The 12,930-nt window shown below is 35.9% G+C and overlaps 1 protein-coding gene across 4 annotated transcripts in view; it reads right to left on the minus strand.

Annotated features, from left to right (window-relative positions):
- The window catches only part of LMLN (leishmanolysin like peptidase), an 81,960-nt gene that overhangs the window by 43,278 nt on the left and 25,752 nt on the right, over window positions 1-12,930 (minus strand). For 3 of the 4 annotated variants that reach the window (XM_078067047.1, XM_078067056.1, XM_078067068.1), the window contains exons 9-11: window positions 9,112-9,229; window positions 7,651-7,758; window positions 4,158-4,234 (exon numbers count right to left, since the gene is read on the minus strand). In XM_078067047.1, the coding sequence (XP_077923173.1) occupies window positions 4,158-4,234; window positions 7,651-7,758; window positions 9,112-9,229 (303 nt within the window). The remainder of the gene's footprint in view (window positions 1-4,157; window positions 4,235-7,650; window positions 7,759-9,111; window positions 9,230-12,930) is intronic. The other variant, XM_078067065.1, reaches the window with a different exon arrangement.

Raw genomic sequence — 12,930 nt, forward strand, 5'->3', positions numbered from 1 at the left:
ATAATACCCTCTAGTTCTAACCATGTCATTGCAAATGGCAAGATTTCATTTTTTGATGGCTGAGTAGTATTCCATTGTATATATACACCACATGTTCTTTACCCATTCATCTGATGATGGACATCTGGGCTCTTCCCATAGTTTGGCTATTATGGACATTGCTGCTATAAATATTGTGGTGCAGGTGCCCCTTCAGGTCACTACATTTGTATCTTTGGGGTAAATACCTAGTAGTGCAATTGCTGGGTCATAGGGTAGCTCTATTTTCAACTTTTTTGAGGAACCTCCATACTGAGTTCCAGAGTGGCTGCACCAGCTTGCATTCCCACGAACAGTGTTAGAGGGTTCCCCTTTCTCTGCATCCTTGCCAACATCTGTTGTTTCCTGACTTGTTAATTTTAGCCATTCTGACTGGTGTGAGGTGGTATCTCATTGTGGTTTTGATTTGTATTTTCCTTATGCTGAGTGATATTGAACACTGTTTCATGTGCCTGTTGGCCATTTGTATGTCTTCTTCTTCTTTTTTTAAATTTTTTCATTTGTATGTCTTCTTTCGAGAGATGTCTGTTCATGTCTTCTGCCCATTTCTTGATTGGATTATTTGTTCTTTGTGAACCATTCATTCTTGAGTAGGATGCTCTTTAGCCTCCCATGTATTTGAGTTCTTTCCAAATTTCCTCTTGTGATTGAGTTTAAGTTTCAAAACAATGTGGTCTGAAAATATGCAGGGAATGATCCCAATCTTTTGGTACAGGCTAAGACTTGATTTGTGACCCCAGAATGTGATCTATTCCAGAGAATGTTCCATGTGCACTCAAGAAGAATGTATATTCTGTTGCTTTAGGATGGAATGCTCTGAATATATCTGTGAAGTCCATCTGGTACAGTATCTTATTCAAAGCCCTTATTTCCTTGTTGACCTTCTGCTTAGATGATCTGTCCATTGCAGTGAGTGGGGTGTTGAAGTCCCCTACTATTATTATATTACTTTCAATGTGTTTCTTTAATTTTGTTATTAATTGGTTTCTATAATTGGCTCCTCCCATGTTAGGGGCATAAATATTTATAATTGTTAGATCTTCTTGTTGGACAGACCCTTCACTTATGATAATAGTGTCCTTCCTCTCTTATTACAGTCTTTGGTTTAAAATCTAATTTGTCTGATATAAGGATTGCTATCCCAGCTTTCTTTTGATGTCCATTAGCATGATAAATGGTTTTCCATCCCCCTCACTTTCAATCTGGACGTGTCTTTGGGTTTAAAAAGAGCCTCCTGCAGACATTATACTGATGGGTCTTGCTTTTTTATTCAATCTGATATCCTGTGTCTTTTGATTGGGGCATTTAGCCCATTTACATTCAGAGTAACTACTGAAAGATACAAATTTAGTGTCACTGTATTACCTGTAAAGTCACTGTTTCTGTATATTTTCTCTGTTTCTTTCTGGTCTATGTTACTTTTCGGCTCTCTCCTCACTTAAAGGATCCCCCTTAATATTTTTTGCAGGGCTGGCTTAGTGATCACAAATTCTTTTAGTTTCTGTTTGCCCTGGAAGCTTTTTATCTCTCCTTCCATTTTCAACGACAGCTTTGCTGAATAAAGTATCCTTGATTGCATATTTTTCTCATATAGCACCCTGGATATATCATGCCAGTCCTTTCTGGCCTGCCAGGTCTCTGTGGATAGGTCTGCTGCCAGTCTAATGTGTCCACCCTTGTAGGTTACGGACCTCTTAATTTGAGCTGCTTTCAGGATATTCCCTTTTCTCTGAGATCTGCAAGTTTCACTATTATATGTCAAGATGTTAACCTATTTTTACTGATTTTGAGTGGAGTTCTCTGTGCCTCCTGGACTTGAATGCCTGTTTCCTTCCCCAGATTAGGGAAGTTCTCAGCTATAATTTGCTCCAATATACCTTCTGCACCCCCCTTTCCTCTTCTTCTGGGATCCCAATTATTTTAATATTGTTTCGCTTTATGGTATCACTTCTCTCTCAAATTCTCCCCTTGTAATCCAGTAGTTGTTTATCTCTCTTTTTCTCAGCTTCTTTATTCTCCATCATTTTGTCTTCTGTATCACTAATTCTCTCTTCTGCCTCATTTATCCTAGTTAGAGACTCCATTTTTTATTGCATCTCATTAATAGCCTTTTTTATTTTGACTTGATTAGATTTTACTTCTTTTATTTCTCCAGAAAGGGATTCTCTAGTGTCTTCTATGCTTTTTTCAAGCCCATCTAGTATCTTTATAATTGTTATTCTGAACTCTAGTTTCGACATCTTACTTATGTCCATACTGATTAGGTCCCTGGCAGTCAGTACTGCCTCTTGTTCGCTTTTTTTAAGGTGAGTTTTTCCGTCTTGTCATTCTTGCAGAAAGTGGTCACTTTTCTATTTGTAGAATTGCAGCAATTCTTTTCTTAGATCTCCAGCTGAGTTCACAGGTGTTCAGAATGATTTGATAGCTATCTAGCTGAACTCCTGGAACAAAACTAAGGTCTCTTACTCCTCTGCTATCTTGGACTCTTTGATTCTAAGAGTTTTATAGTTTTGGTCTTATATTTAGGTCTTTGATCCATTTTGAGGTAATCTTTGTATATCATATGTAGTAGGGGTTTATTCTTTTGCATGTGGATATCCAGTTGTCCCAGCACCATTTGTTGAAAAAAATATTCTTTCATCATAGAATGGTCTTAGTACCCCTATCAATGTCTTTGCTCTTAACCATTATATATGTATGTGTGTAGTTTGGTCATGATATGTATCTTTCTTATGTGTAAGATGGTATACGAACAAAAACTTCTAAAGAACACTGTGAAAAGCCTTTGGGCAATAGAAAGGACCATTTAAAATGCAGTGAGACAGATAAGAAAAAACTACTATAGTAATCCAGGCAAAAGATAATAGCAGTGGTGACCAAAAAAGTAGACAGACTCCAGGGATAGAAGAGCTAAAAATCATGGAAGACTTTTGATTGATTGGATGTAAGAGGTGGGAAGAGGGAGTTGTCAAGGATGATTCCCAGGTTTCTGGATGGATAAATAATAATGTTTTTTACTGAGAGAAGCAACTTAGTTAACTTACACCTAAGTCTTATGGATTTATGAAAATTAATTTCCATGTCTACAACTTTAAAATATTGCCAGATATTTAGAAACATCTGGCCATGTTACTGTTGTGTTGCCCCAGAAAAAGGAAAAATGCTATAAAAATCACCAGTGCCATGATTTCACTAGTGACTCACACACTCACAGTGTTTCTGTAACATACTGGTATCTTAAAGAAACTAGAATTGTTTATAAAAGGGCTATAAATAGGTTGTTAAACAGAGCAGCAGGACCACTTTTGCTGGCCATTGCTTGACCAAAAGTAAATGGGAAAGAGTTATAATGGTACTACAAGAAATCCAGTGTTTTCTTCTTTCTTTTGAAAAATATGAATTTCCCAACTTGCTCCACTAAAAGCTATGAGAAGCAATGATAACCTAGTAGCAATGAACACAGTAGGTTGTGGTTTTTTGTTTTGTTTTGTTTTATTTTTAGGTGGGCTCCAAGCATGGGATCTAGTCTCCACTAAATGCAACCAGTGATCCTTGGAAGATTGGCTGATGCACAGATCTAGGATAGGGTGTATGCCCATCAGCCTGGCACATCCAAAAAAAAGGACGGAAGGAAGCTATCAAAAACTAGTGAGTCTCGTCAAAAGAACTCAGGAGCCCACAGAGAAAAAGACCCCATTGGAGTCATTTAAAAACAGTATTCTACTGCTTTACCAAAAGTTCTACTGCTTTACCAAAAGTTCTACTGCTTTAAAAACCAGGAATCTACACATCATCAATTTCATTTACAACTTTAAAAACTTGTTTAGATTAGTCTTTCCTTTATATTAGCATGGTCTCTATTCATTAGAAAATAAGTCTTACAATGCCTGGAATTTTGATCTATTCATTATTATACCTCAGGGCCTCAAAGATTTATTGAATGAATGAATGGAGTTGGTATAGGTAAAGATAGTTAACTGCACAAAATTCAAATATTTTACTTCAGTGTAAAATATATTTTCTTAAGCTAATATTCATTTCATCTTAATATTAACTTAATAGTCATTTCATTTTAATAAACAATGCATATAATATTCTCACAGCTATCTTACTCTTACCCAGTATCTTCCATTAATGCCAGAGTGATTCGAGAGAAGACTCGGTTCTGGGTGTGAGAGCCAGTCATTGCTTCATTCTGAAAATCAACAGATTTTAAATTAGAAGACTAGGCCTCCTGAAACTCCCAATAATTTCCATGATTACTTTGATGTATATGTAAAATGTCTCAAGTGTGGGCGCCTGGGTGGCTCAGTTGGTTAAACAACTGCCTTCGGCTCAGGTCATGATCCTGGAGTCCCGGGATCGAGTCCCGCATCGGGCTCCCTGCTCAGCAGGGAGTCTGCTTCTCCCTCTCCCACTCCCCCCTCTTGTGCTCTCTCTCTCTCAAATAAATAAATAAAATCTTTAAAAAAAAAAAGTCTTAAGTGTGAGAGGCTGACTTACTCACTTAAAGTAGTGAAATACATAAGCCTTCTTTAAAATGACAACAATGAAGCTTAAAGAAAGATCTGCTTTCTGCCTTAAACAAAATAATTTCCTAGAATGGCAGACAACCAGCATTTAGAACTCTGATGAAAATGAAGATAAATATATGGAAACAGAAATACTGCAAAAATTTTACGCTATCTAGACAAAAGTAAATGAGTGGTTGAGACAGATGCCCATAAAATATTGGAAGGGATGGTTATTTGCCTGATTAACAACAACAAAAATGCTTTTATAACCCTTCAATCTTATGGTCACAGAAATATACATTAATATGCAAAACAAGTATCACAGAATCATAGGATCAAAGAAGTTAGATGAGGGACCTAAAATGTCATCAAGGTCTACTATCTACTCAGTGTTTTAATTAATATCCTAAAAATCCTACAACAGCTCTGATTATTCTTCAAATCCTTATGCTAAATGCTGGATGGTCACCTCAAGTACTTTAAAATCATTTAAAAAAAGGAGTTCAAGGGGGCACTTGGGTGCCTCAGTCGGTCTGCCTTCGGCTCGGGTCATGATCCTGGGGTCCTTGGATCAAGCCCCACGTGGGGCTCCCAGCTCAGCGGGGGGCCTGCTTCTCCCTCTCCCCACCCCAGCTCATGCTCTCTCTCTCTCTCAAATAAAATCTTAAAAAAAAAAAGAAAAGTAGTTCAGGGACACAAAGTTGATTTCAGAGAAAGGCAGCTCTTAATGAAATTAATACTCTCAAGTCTCTACTGCAGAGTAAATAAATTTTCGTGTGTGACTAATCTACAGTTATCTAATGGGAATCACCTGGGAAAACTGCTTAAGGAAAATTAAAAAACTGAAAGTCCCATGAGAGAAACAAATATAATGTGTCTTCCATAAGTTTCTATCACTATTGCTTTGTGGTCACCTGGATAAGAATAGTCAGCACAAGCATTAATTTTACTCTTTTGTAAGCCATAGTTTGGAACCTCCCCATGTGCACTGACTCTTATGGGGATTCCCTTACAGAGATCTGGAAGTTATGTCTATGGAACTGTTAAAAAAAAAAACATATATTAGTTCTTATTTGGAACATAGTACTTCTAAGCCATGCTGGTTCTTATGCCCTCTGTTATGGCCTTATGCTCCTGTATTTGACCTGGAGTGGGATAGGGGAGAGGCATGGATGCCCCTAATCTGCTGTGTGGAGCACAAGAGAAATGCCTGACTTCTACCATACTGCCATGCTGCACGTTCCTTCTTGTATCCTTCCAAGTGAATCTTTTTTCAATGTGGCCTGTTAGGTCTTGTGAGCTTGAATGCTTGTTTAGTTGAACTTAAGAATACCCACTGGAATGCTACTCCTGAAAGGGATCACAGATATAAATAAATTCCTCACCACAACATTTTAATATCTTTAATTTTTATTATTTTTTAATGATTTTATTTATTTATTTGAGAGAGAGCACGAGAGGGGGGAGGGGCAGAAGGAGAAGCAGACGCCCCACTGAGCAGAGAGCCCGACGCGGGACTCAATCCCAGGACCCTGAGATCATGACCTGAGCTGAAGACAGATGTTTAACTGACTGAGCCACCCAGGTGCCCTATCACAACATTTTTAAAATAAAAAATTTAGGGGCACCTGGCTGGCTCAGTCAGTAGAGTGTGCGCCTCTTGATCTCAGAGTTTTAAGCCCCATGTTAGGGGTAGAGATTACTTAAAAAAAAATCTTAGAAATAAAATAAAAATAAAGAAAATAAAATAAAAAATTTAAAACATAGCTGTTCATTAACACAGGACTATTGTTAGATTCATATAATACTATGTAGCTGTTAAATTATGTTGGTTCATAATAACTTGTCCTTGGATTTTCATATTCTGTGCAATGGAGCAATAGCAGCTAAATATAAAGTACATTAGGACAGCTAAACACAGCAACAGAGGAATGCTGTACTGTGCATGATGCCCATTCACTCCATGTTCTTCCACTTGGTTCAATATGGCCAGAGGCTCTGTTTTAAAAGTGATTATTGCATGACTCCCTCTAATTTTGTACATTTTACTCTTGCCCCCATTACTCAATTTATAGTCTCCCTTCCAACTACCATTGCTTTTTGTTGTTGTTTAAGGTAAAGAAATATTATAGTAAATATAGGAGCTTCTTTATTGGAGATATGTTTAAAACTGAGCTAGTACTTTTATTCTGAGCTACTACTTTTCTTAGTGGTATATTATTTGTTTTTTCCATGAGTCTTGTTATTTTTTACTTATTTTAAAAAATATTTTATATATTTTTTTATTTGACAGAGAGAGAAAGAGAGAGAGAGCACAAGCAGGGGGAGCGGGAGAGGGAGAAGCAGGCTCTCCGCTGAGCAGAGAGCCCAACACGGGGCTCGATCCCAGGACCCTGGGATCATGACCGGAGCAGAAGGCAGACACTTAACCAACTGAGCCACCCAGGCGCCCTCAAGTCTTGTTATTTTTCATGTTCAATTTTGAAGAAAGAGGTTTTTTAGGAAAGCAGACATTGCATTACAGCAGGAGCCCTGTACTGCTTGGCAATATGTCTAAGATACATTATTAAGTGGAAAACAGTTGCACAAATATATGAATCCATTAAAAAAACAAACTGTGTTGGCATGTGTATCTCTACATATATATAATATTTCTGGAAGGATATACAAAGAACTTAAATAGTGATTACATCTAAAAGTGGATCTGGAGCGCTAAGGGGAAAAGGAACTTTAAGTCACGATGTTTTTAGGTTTACATAGGGTCCACCTTATGGAAAAGAAAGGGAAGTGAGTGGAAAAGAGGAGGACTTATTTCAGTCGCTGCCTATCAAACATTGTAGTTTTAAAAAGAGGCAAGAAGTTAACTAACAAACAAACAATAACCAAGGAGGTTGGTTAAGATTCATTCTAGTTCACTACTGACCTGAACTTATTAATGAGAAACTGCTTGTTAAGAGGAAAAAAAGAAAAAGAAATAATTTTACTTTATAACCCATTATACTGTTTGAATAACTTGAATAAGAATTACTTTTATTAAAAAGGGAATTACTTTTGTTAAAGAAAAAATATGTCTAGTAAAATTTAAAAATAAACTGACCTCTAATAACCGCTTTTCCCAATGATTGAGCTCAGTGCCCATACCACCTTGATTTTCGAGTTCCATTCCCTCCAGAATTGGACAGTTAAAATGTTTTCGTGCTTCATCCTAAGAATCAGAAAAAAATAAATAAACCCTACAGAAGTACGATAAGCTAACGGCAGATTCTTTATCTAATTTAATATAAATATAATAAAGTAGCTGTTAAAGAATTACTTTGGTGAGAAATGAGAGAACATCTTTTAAAAATATGGTTTTTAATATAATTAAATATTTTGATACTATTACACTCTTCTTTGGTAGTAAATTACTATTTCTCTTAATATTTTTTCCTCTATTTGAAGATTTTGGCTTTAAGTCACATGTTTCAAAAAGGCTACAGATTAACATGATTGCCATTTGTAACTATTATATCAACAACGTTTTTAATGAAGGTATAAACTGCTCTTAGTTATAGATACAATCTTTGAAACAAAAATAAGTTCTTCATTAGAATACAATTTTGCTTATTTGGTTTTTTCTGTCCTTTGGTTAGAAATTTCCAGTGATGGGAAATATCCCAAGAGCTGTGCAAAAGTTCCGAAGACAGGGGTGCTGGCTGGCTGTCAGTAGAGCATGTGACTCTTGATCCTAGGGTCATCAGAGCCCCACGTTGGGGGTAGAGCTTATTTTAAAAAATAAGAGAATGGGATGGTTAATTTTACGTGTCAACTTGGCTAGGCCACAGTACCCAGATATTTGATCAAATACTATTCTGAATGTTTCAGTTAAGGGTGTTTTTGGATGAGATTAACATTTAAATTACTTTAAGTAAAGCAGATTACCCTCCATAATATAGGCAGGCCTCATCCAATCAGTTGAAGGCCTAAAAAGAACAAAGACTGACTTTGTCCAAGCAAGAAGGAATTCTGCCAGCTTACTGCCTTTGGACTCAAACTGTAACTCTTCCCTAAGTGTCCAGCCTGCCAGCCTTAGAGATCCTAAGAGGTACGAGAGTAGAGGAGCACTGGCTTAAAGCAATGAGTAAAATGGAGCCAGGAAAGTTATTGACAAATTTCAATTTCTTCAGATTTCTCTTGGCTTGTAGCTTTCCTATACTGCCTTTATATTATTTTTCTTATTATAGGTTCTGAAATTTAATCTTAAGTTCTTTTTTTTTTATAGATGTATTTATTTTAGAGAGAGAGACAGTGTGCATGAACAATTGGGAGAAAGGGCAGAGAGAAAGAGAGAGAATCTGAAGCAGACTCCACACTGAGCACAAAGCCCTATGTGGGGCTCGATCCCACAACCCTGAGATCATGACCTGAGCCGAAACCAAGAGTCAGACACTTAACCAACTAAGCCACCCAGGTGCCCCTAGTCTTAAATTCTTTAACAATAATGATTAGTAAAGAAAGAACTATAAGAAAGGAAAAGAAAAGATGGGTCAGGAAAAGAAGAAGTTGGGTTAATACGTACGACAACACGAGGTGTTACTAGAAGATACACAGTGTGAGAAACGATCTTATTATCTCGAACATTCCATAATCTCTCCACTTTTCGAACTACTTTATCACTCCATTGATATAGTCCAAGACTGCAATTAAAGAATAAAAGACAGGCATTTTGCAAATTCACCACAACTTTAAATAGTAAAAGTGTTTATGAACATCAATATGAAATTAAAATATTTGAGCTTACTAAGTACCAAGTCCTTGCAAAGTACTTGAAATTTTCTAATTTAATCTTTTCAACCTTATGAGATTATCATCACTATTTTGCAGATAAAGAGACAGAAGTTTGGAGAGATGAAGTAACTTGCTCAAGTTCACATAGCTAATACTTGGTTCAGATGACAATGAATTACTTCCTTTTAACAAATTTATTGGATAAAACGAAAGCAAGTCCAGAGACATATCCAAATAATAAGGAAACTTAATAAATAACAACAAAAATGGCATTTTAATTTAGTGGGAAAGTATAATTTACTTAGTAACTGTGCTGTAAAACTGGTTACCCATTAAGGAAAAAAGTTAAATCCCTATTTCATCTCATATACAGAAATAAATTTCAGGAAGATGTCAGCAAAAATGGCAGACCTCTGAAAATTCTCTGCAATGAGCAAAGTGGCAAAATGCCTAATCAACTTTTTCAGAACTTTGAAAATTAACTAAAGACTTGCAGCAATCCAGAAAGCATTTATTTTTTTAAAAAATAGAAAAATTCAGTAAGAACAGCAAGTTTTGTGGCATTTTCCCATGCCCTCTCTCCAGTTATGTGGCAGCCCTGAAAACTAAAAGCCCACAATCATGAAAACCAGCAACCTGGCAACCACTACAGAGGGGGCAGAATGTGGTTGACTGGAAGAATGCATTTTTAAAAAAAACCCATAATCCAACTATGTTTATAAGAAACACAGTTCAGACTCAAGAACACAAAGAATGTAAAAGAATTAAACAGATGTACCATGCAAACAGTACTCAAAAGAAAGTTGGAATGGCTGTGCCAATATCAGACAAAATAGACTTTAAAACAAAAATTGTTAGTAGAGACAAAGAGGGACATTTTATAATGATGAAAGGGTCAATCCACCAAGAAAATATAACAGTTATAAACATATATGTACCTTATAAAAAAAAAATACATGAAGCAAAAATAAATTCCAAATGAATTAAAGCTATGAAAGTAAAAAATTCAAATAATAATTTACTAGAAGACATTTAGGAGAATATTTTTATAATCATTGGAGGGCAGAAATTTCTTAAGCAACAGAAGAAAAAATAGATGAAATTAATGATAAAATTTTATCATTAATGAAAAAATATGATAAATGAAATAAGTAAATGGGGTAAATATTTGCAACAAACTCGAAAAAGGATTAATATCCCTAAATTATAAAGTACTCTAACAAAATCATTAGAAGAGGAAAAATAACCTAAGATTGGCCAAAAAACATACACAGGCTGTATACAAAGAGAAAATTCAAATGGCTGAAACCTTAGCAGTAGTCCTAGAAATACAAGATACCATCTTTTACCAGATTGGCCTAAAAAAAAGATCTATACTATCCAGTACTGGTAAGGTAAGTATTCATATATCATTGGTAGGATATAATGACATCAATTATAATGGACATCAATTTTGTCTTTCCCTATAATCCATATTATTTTTTTTCTGGCTTCTTTCCTAGATTACTTCTATCATTAACCCTATGAATCTCTTATTTTCACCAATAAAACAGAATATAAAGAAGCTATATTTTTCCCACTATTATTTTTATGGAAATTTTAAACACACACAATGTTGACAGAATTGTAAAGAGAACACTTGCATAACTGATAACCATCACTTTGATTCTACAATTAATATTTTGTTATATTTTCTGTGTCATATATCTATTCATCTACCCAAGCCTTGAAGATGTTATTTTTTTTATTAGTTTATTTATTTACTTAATTTAGATGCAATTAGCCAACATATAGTACATCATTAGTTTCAGATGTAGTGTTCAATAATTCATCAGTTGCGTGTAACACCCAGTGCTCTTCACATCACGTGCCCTCCTTAATGCCCATCACCCAATTACCCCATCCCCCTACCCACCTCTCCTCCAGCAACCCTCAGTTTGCTTCCTATAGTTAAGAGTCTCTCATGGTTTTTTCCCTCTCTGATGACTTCCCATTCAGTTTTCCCTCCCTTCCCCTATGATCCTCTGCACTGTTTCTTAATTCCTTTTATCTTTTTCCATGGCAAATTAATGTTTAACCACCCATAGTGATCAAAGGCAGCAAGAAAATAAACAGCTTTTACCTTATTAATAACTCCCAATATCCTCTTCACTATCTACATTTCTTTCTTTTTTTTTTTAAGACTTTATTTATTTGCAAGAGAGAGAATGAGAGACAGACAGCATGAGAGGGAGGAGGGTCAGAGGGAGAAGCAGACTCCCTGCTGAGCAGGGAGCCCGATGTGGGACTCGATCCCGGGACCCCAGGATCATGACCTGAGCCGAAGGCAGTCGCTTAACCAACTGAGCCACCCAGGCGCCCTCACTATCTACATTTCAAGACAAATAGTTTCTCCAGATACGGTAGGGACAAATTCAACTCTTCATATGTTATCAACTGAATTTCCTATTATTCTATTATCTCCATTTATACTGTAAGATTTCCTGCTTTTGAGGAATATCCTGAATACAAGAAAGCACTGCAAATTATCAGCTTAACAATAGTTCTTTTTTTTTTTTTTTTTTTTTTTTTTAAAGATTTTATTTATTTATTTGAGAGAGAGAGAGAATGAGAGACAGAGAGCATGAGAGGGGGGAGGGTCAGAGGGAGAAGCAGACTCCCCGCCAAGCAGGGAGCCCGATGCGGGACTCGATCCCGGGACTCCAGGATCATGACCTGAGCCGAAGGCAGTCGCTTAACAACTGAGCCACCCAGGCGCCCTTAACAATAGTTCTTATGTGTGGCTATCTCTCTTCTCCTTACCTACATCACTATGCAGATGATGTCTATCTCACCACTTAATGTTTCCCATAAGACCACAATTCTTAGGAAAGACCAGACCCTCCTACACAACCAAATGAACACAAACTATCTAAGAAGGAAAATATCTATTTCCAATTAGAATTTGTTTCTTCACATGTACTCTAAAAAATATTATGATGAATAAAATATTATCTGCTTCAGTATTTAATTCTAGCTATTTTAATAGAGATCTCTCTAATTAAAGCAAAATATACACAAAGTGAACAAATTTTAAGTGTAAGGTTTAACTGTTTATTTCACATCCATATACCACTAATCTGATAAAGGTAGGGAACACTGTCAGTACCCCTGGAAGCTTTCCTTGTGCCCTTTCCCAATCTATACTCAACCTGTATGCCATTTAACAGCTTGGCCCTTCAAGTAAAACCACTTATCTTCCTTTTATCATGGCTCTTTTTTAAATTCCATACGAACGGATTGACTTCTTTTGCTCAACATTGTATCTGTGATATTCATATAAGCTACTGCATGTAACAATAGTATGTTCTTTATTACTGCCCAGTTTTTAATTATATGAATATATCATAACTTACTTATCCATTCTTCTATTGATGGATCTTTGGGTCGTTTCTATTTTTTGGCAATTAATTACAAAACTGCCACGAACATTCTTGTGCATGTCTTTTTGTGGACATATCCTCTTAATGTAGAGATTTGTTTTTTATATAAATGTATGCAAATAGTTACAGTTCTGTGATTGATATGCTATAAAAAATTCTTGATAAATTTTTTTTTTACTGTTTAATAT

The sequence above is a fragment of the Halichoerus grypus genome, chromosome 1, assembly GCF_964656455.1.
Source record: "Halichoerus grypus chromosome 1, mHalGry1.hap1.1, whole genome shotgun sequence".
Classification (NCBI taxonomy): Eukaryota; Metazoa; Chordata; class Mammalia; order Carnivora; family Phocidae; genus Halichoerus; species Halichoerus grypus.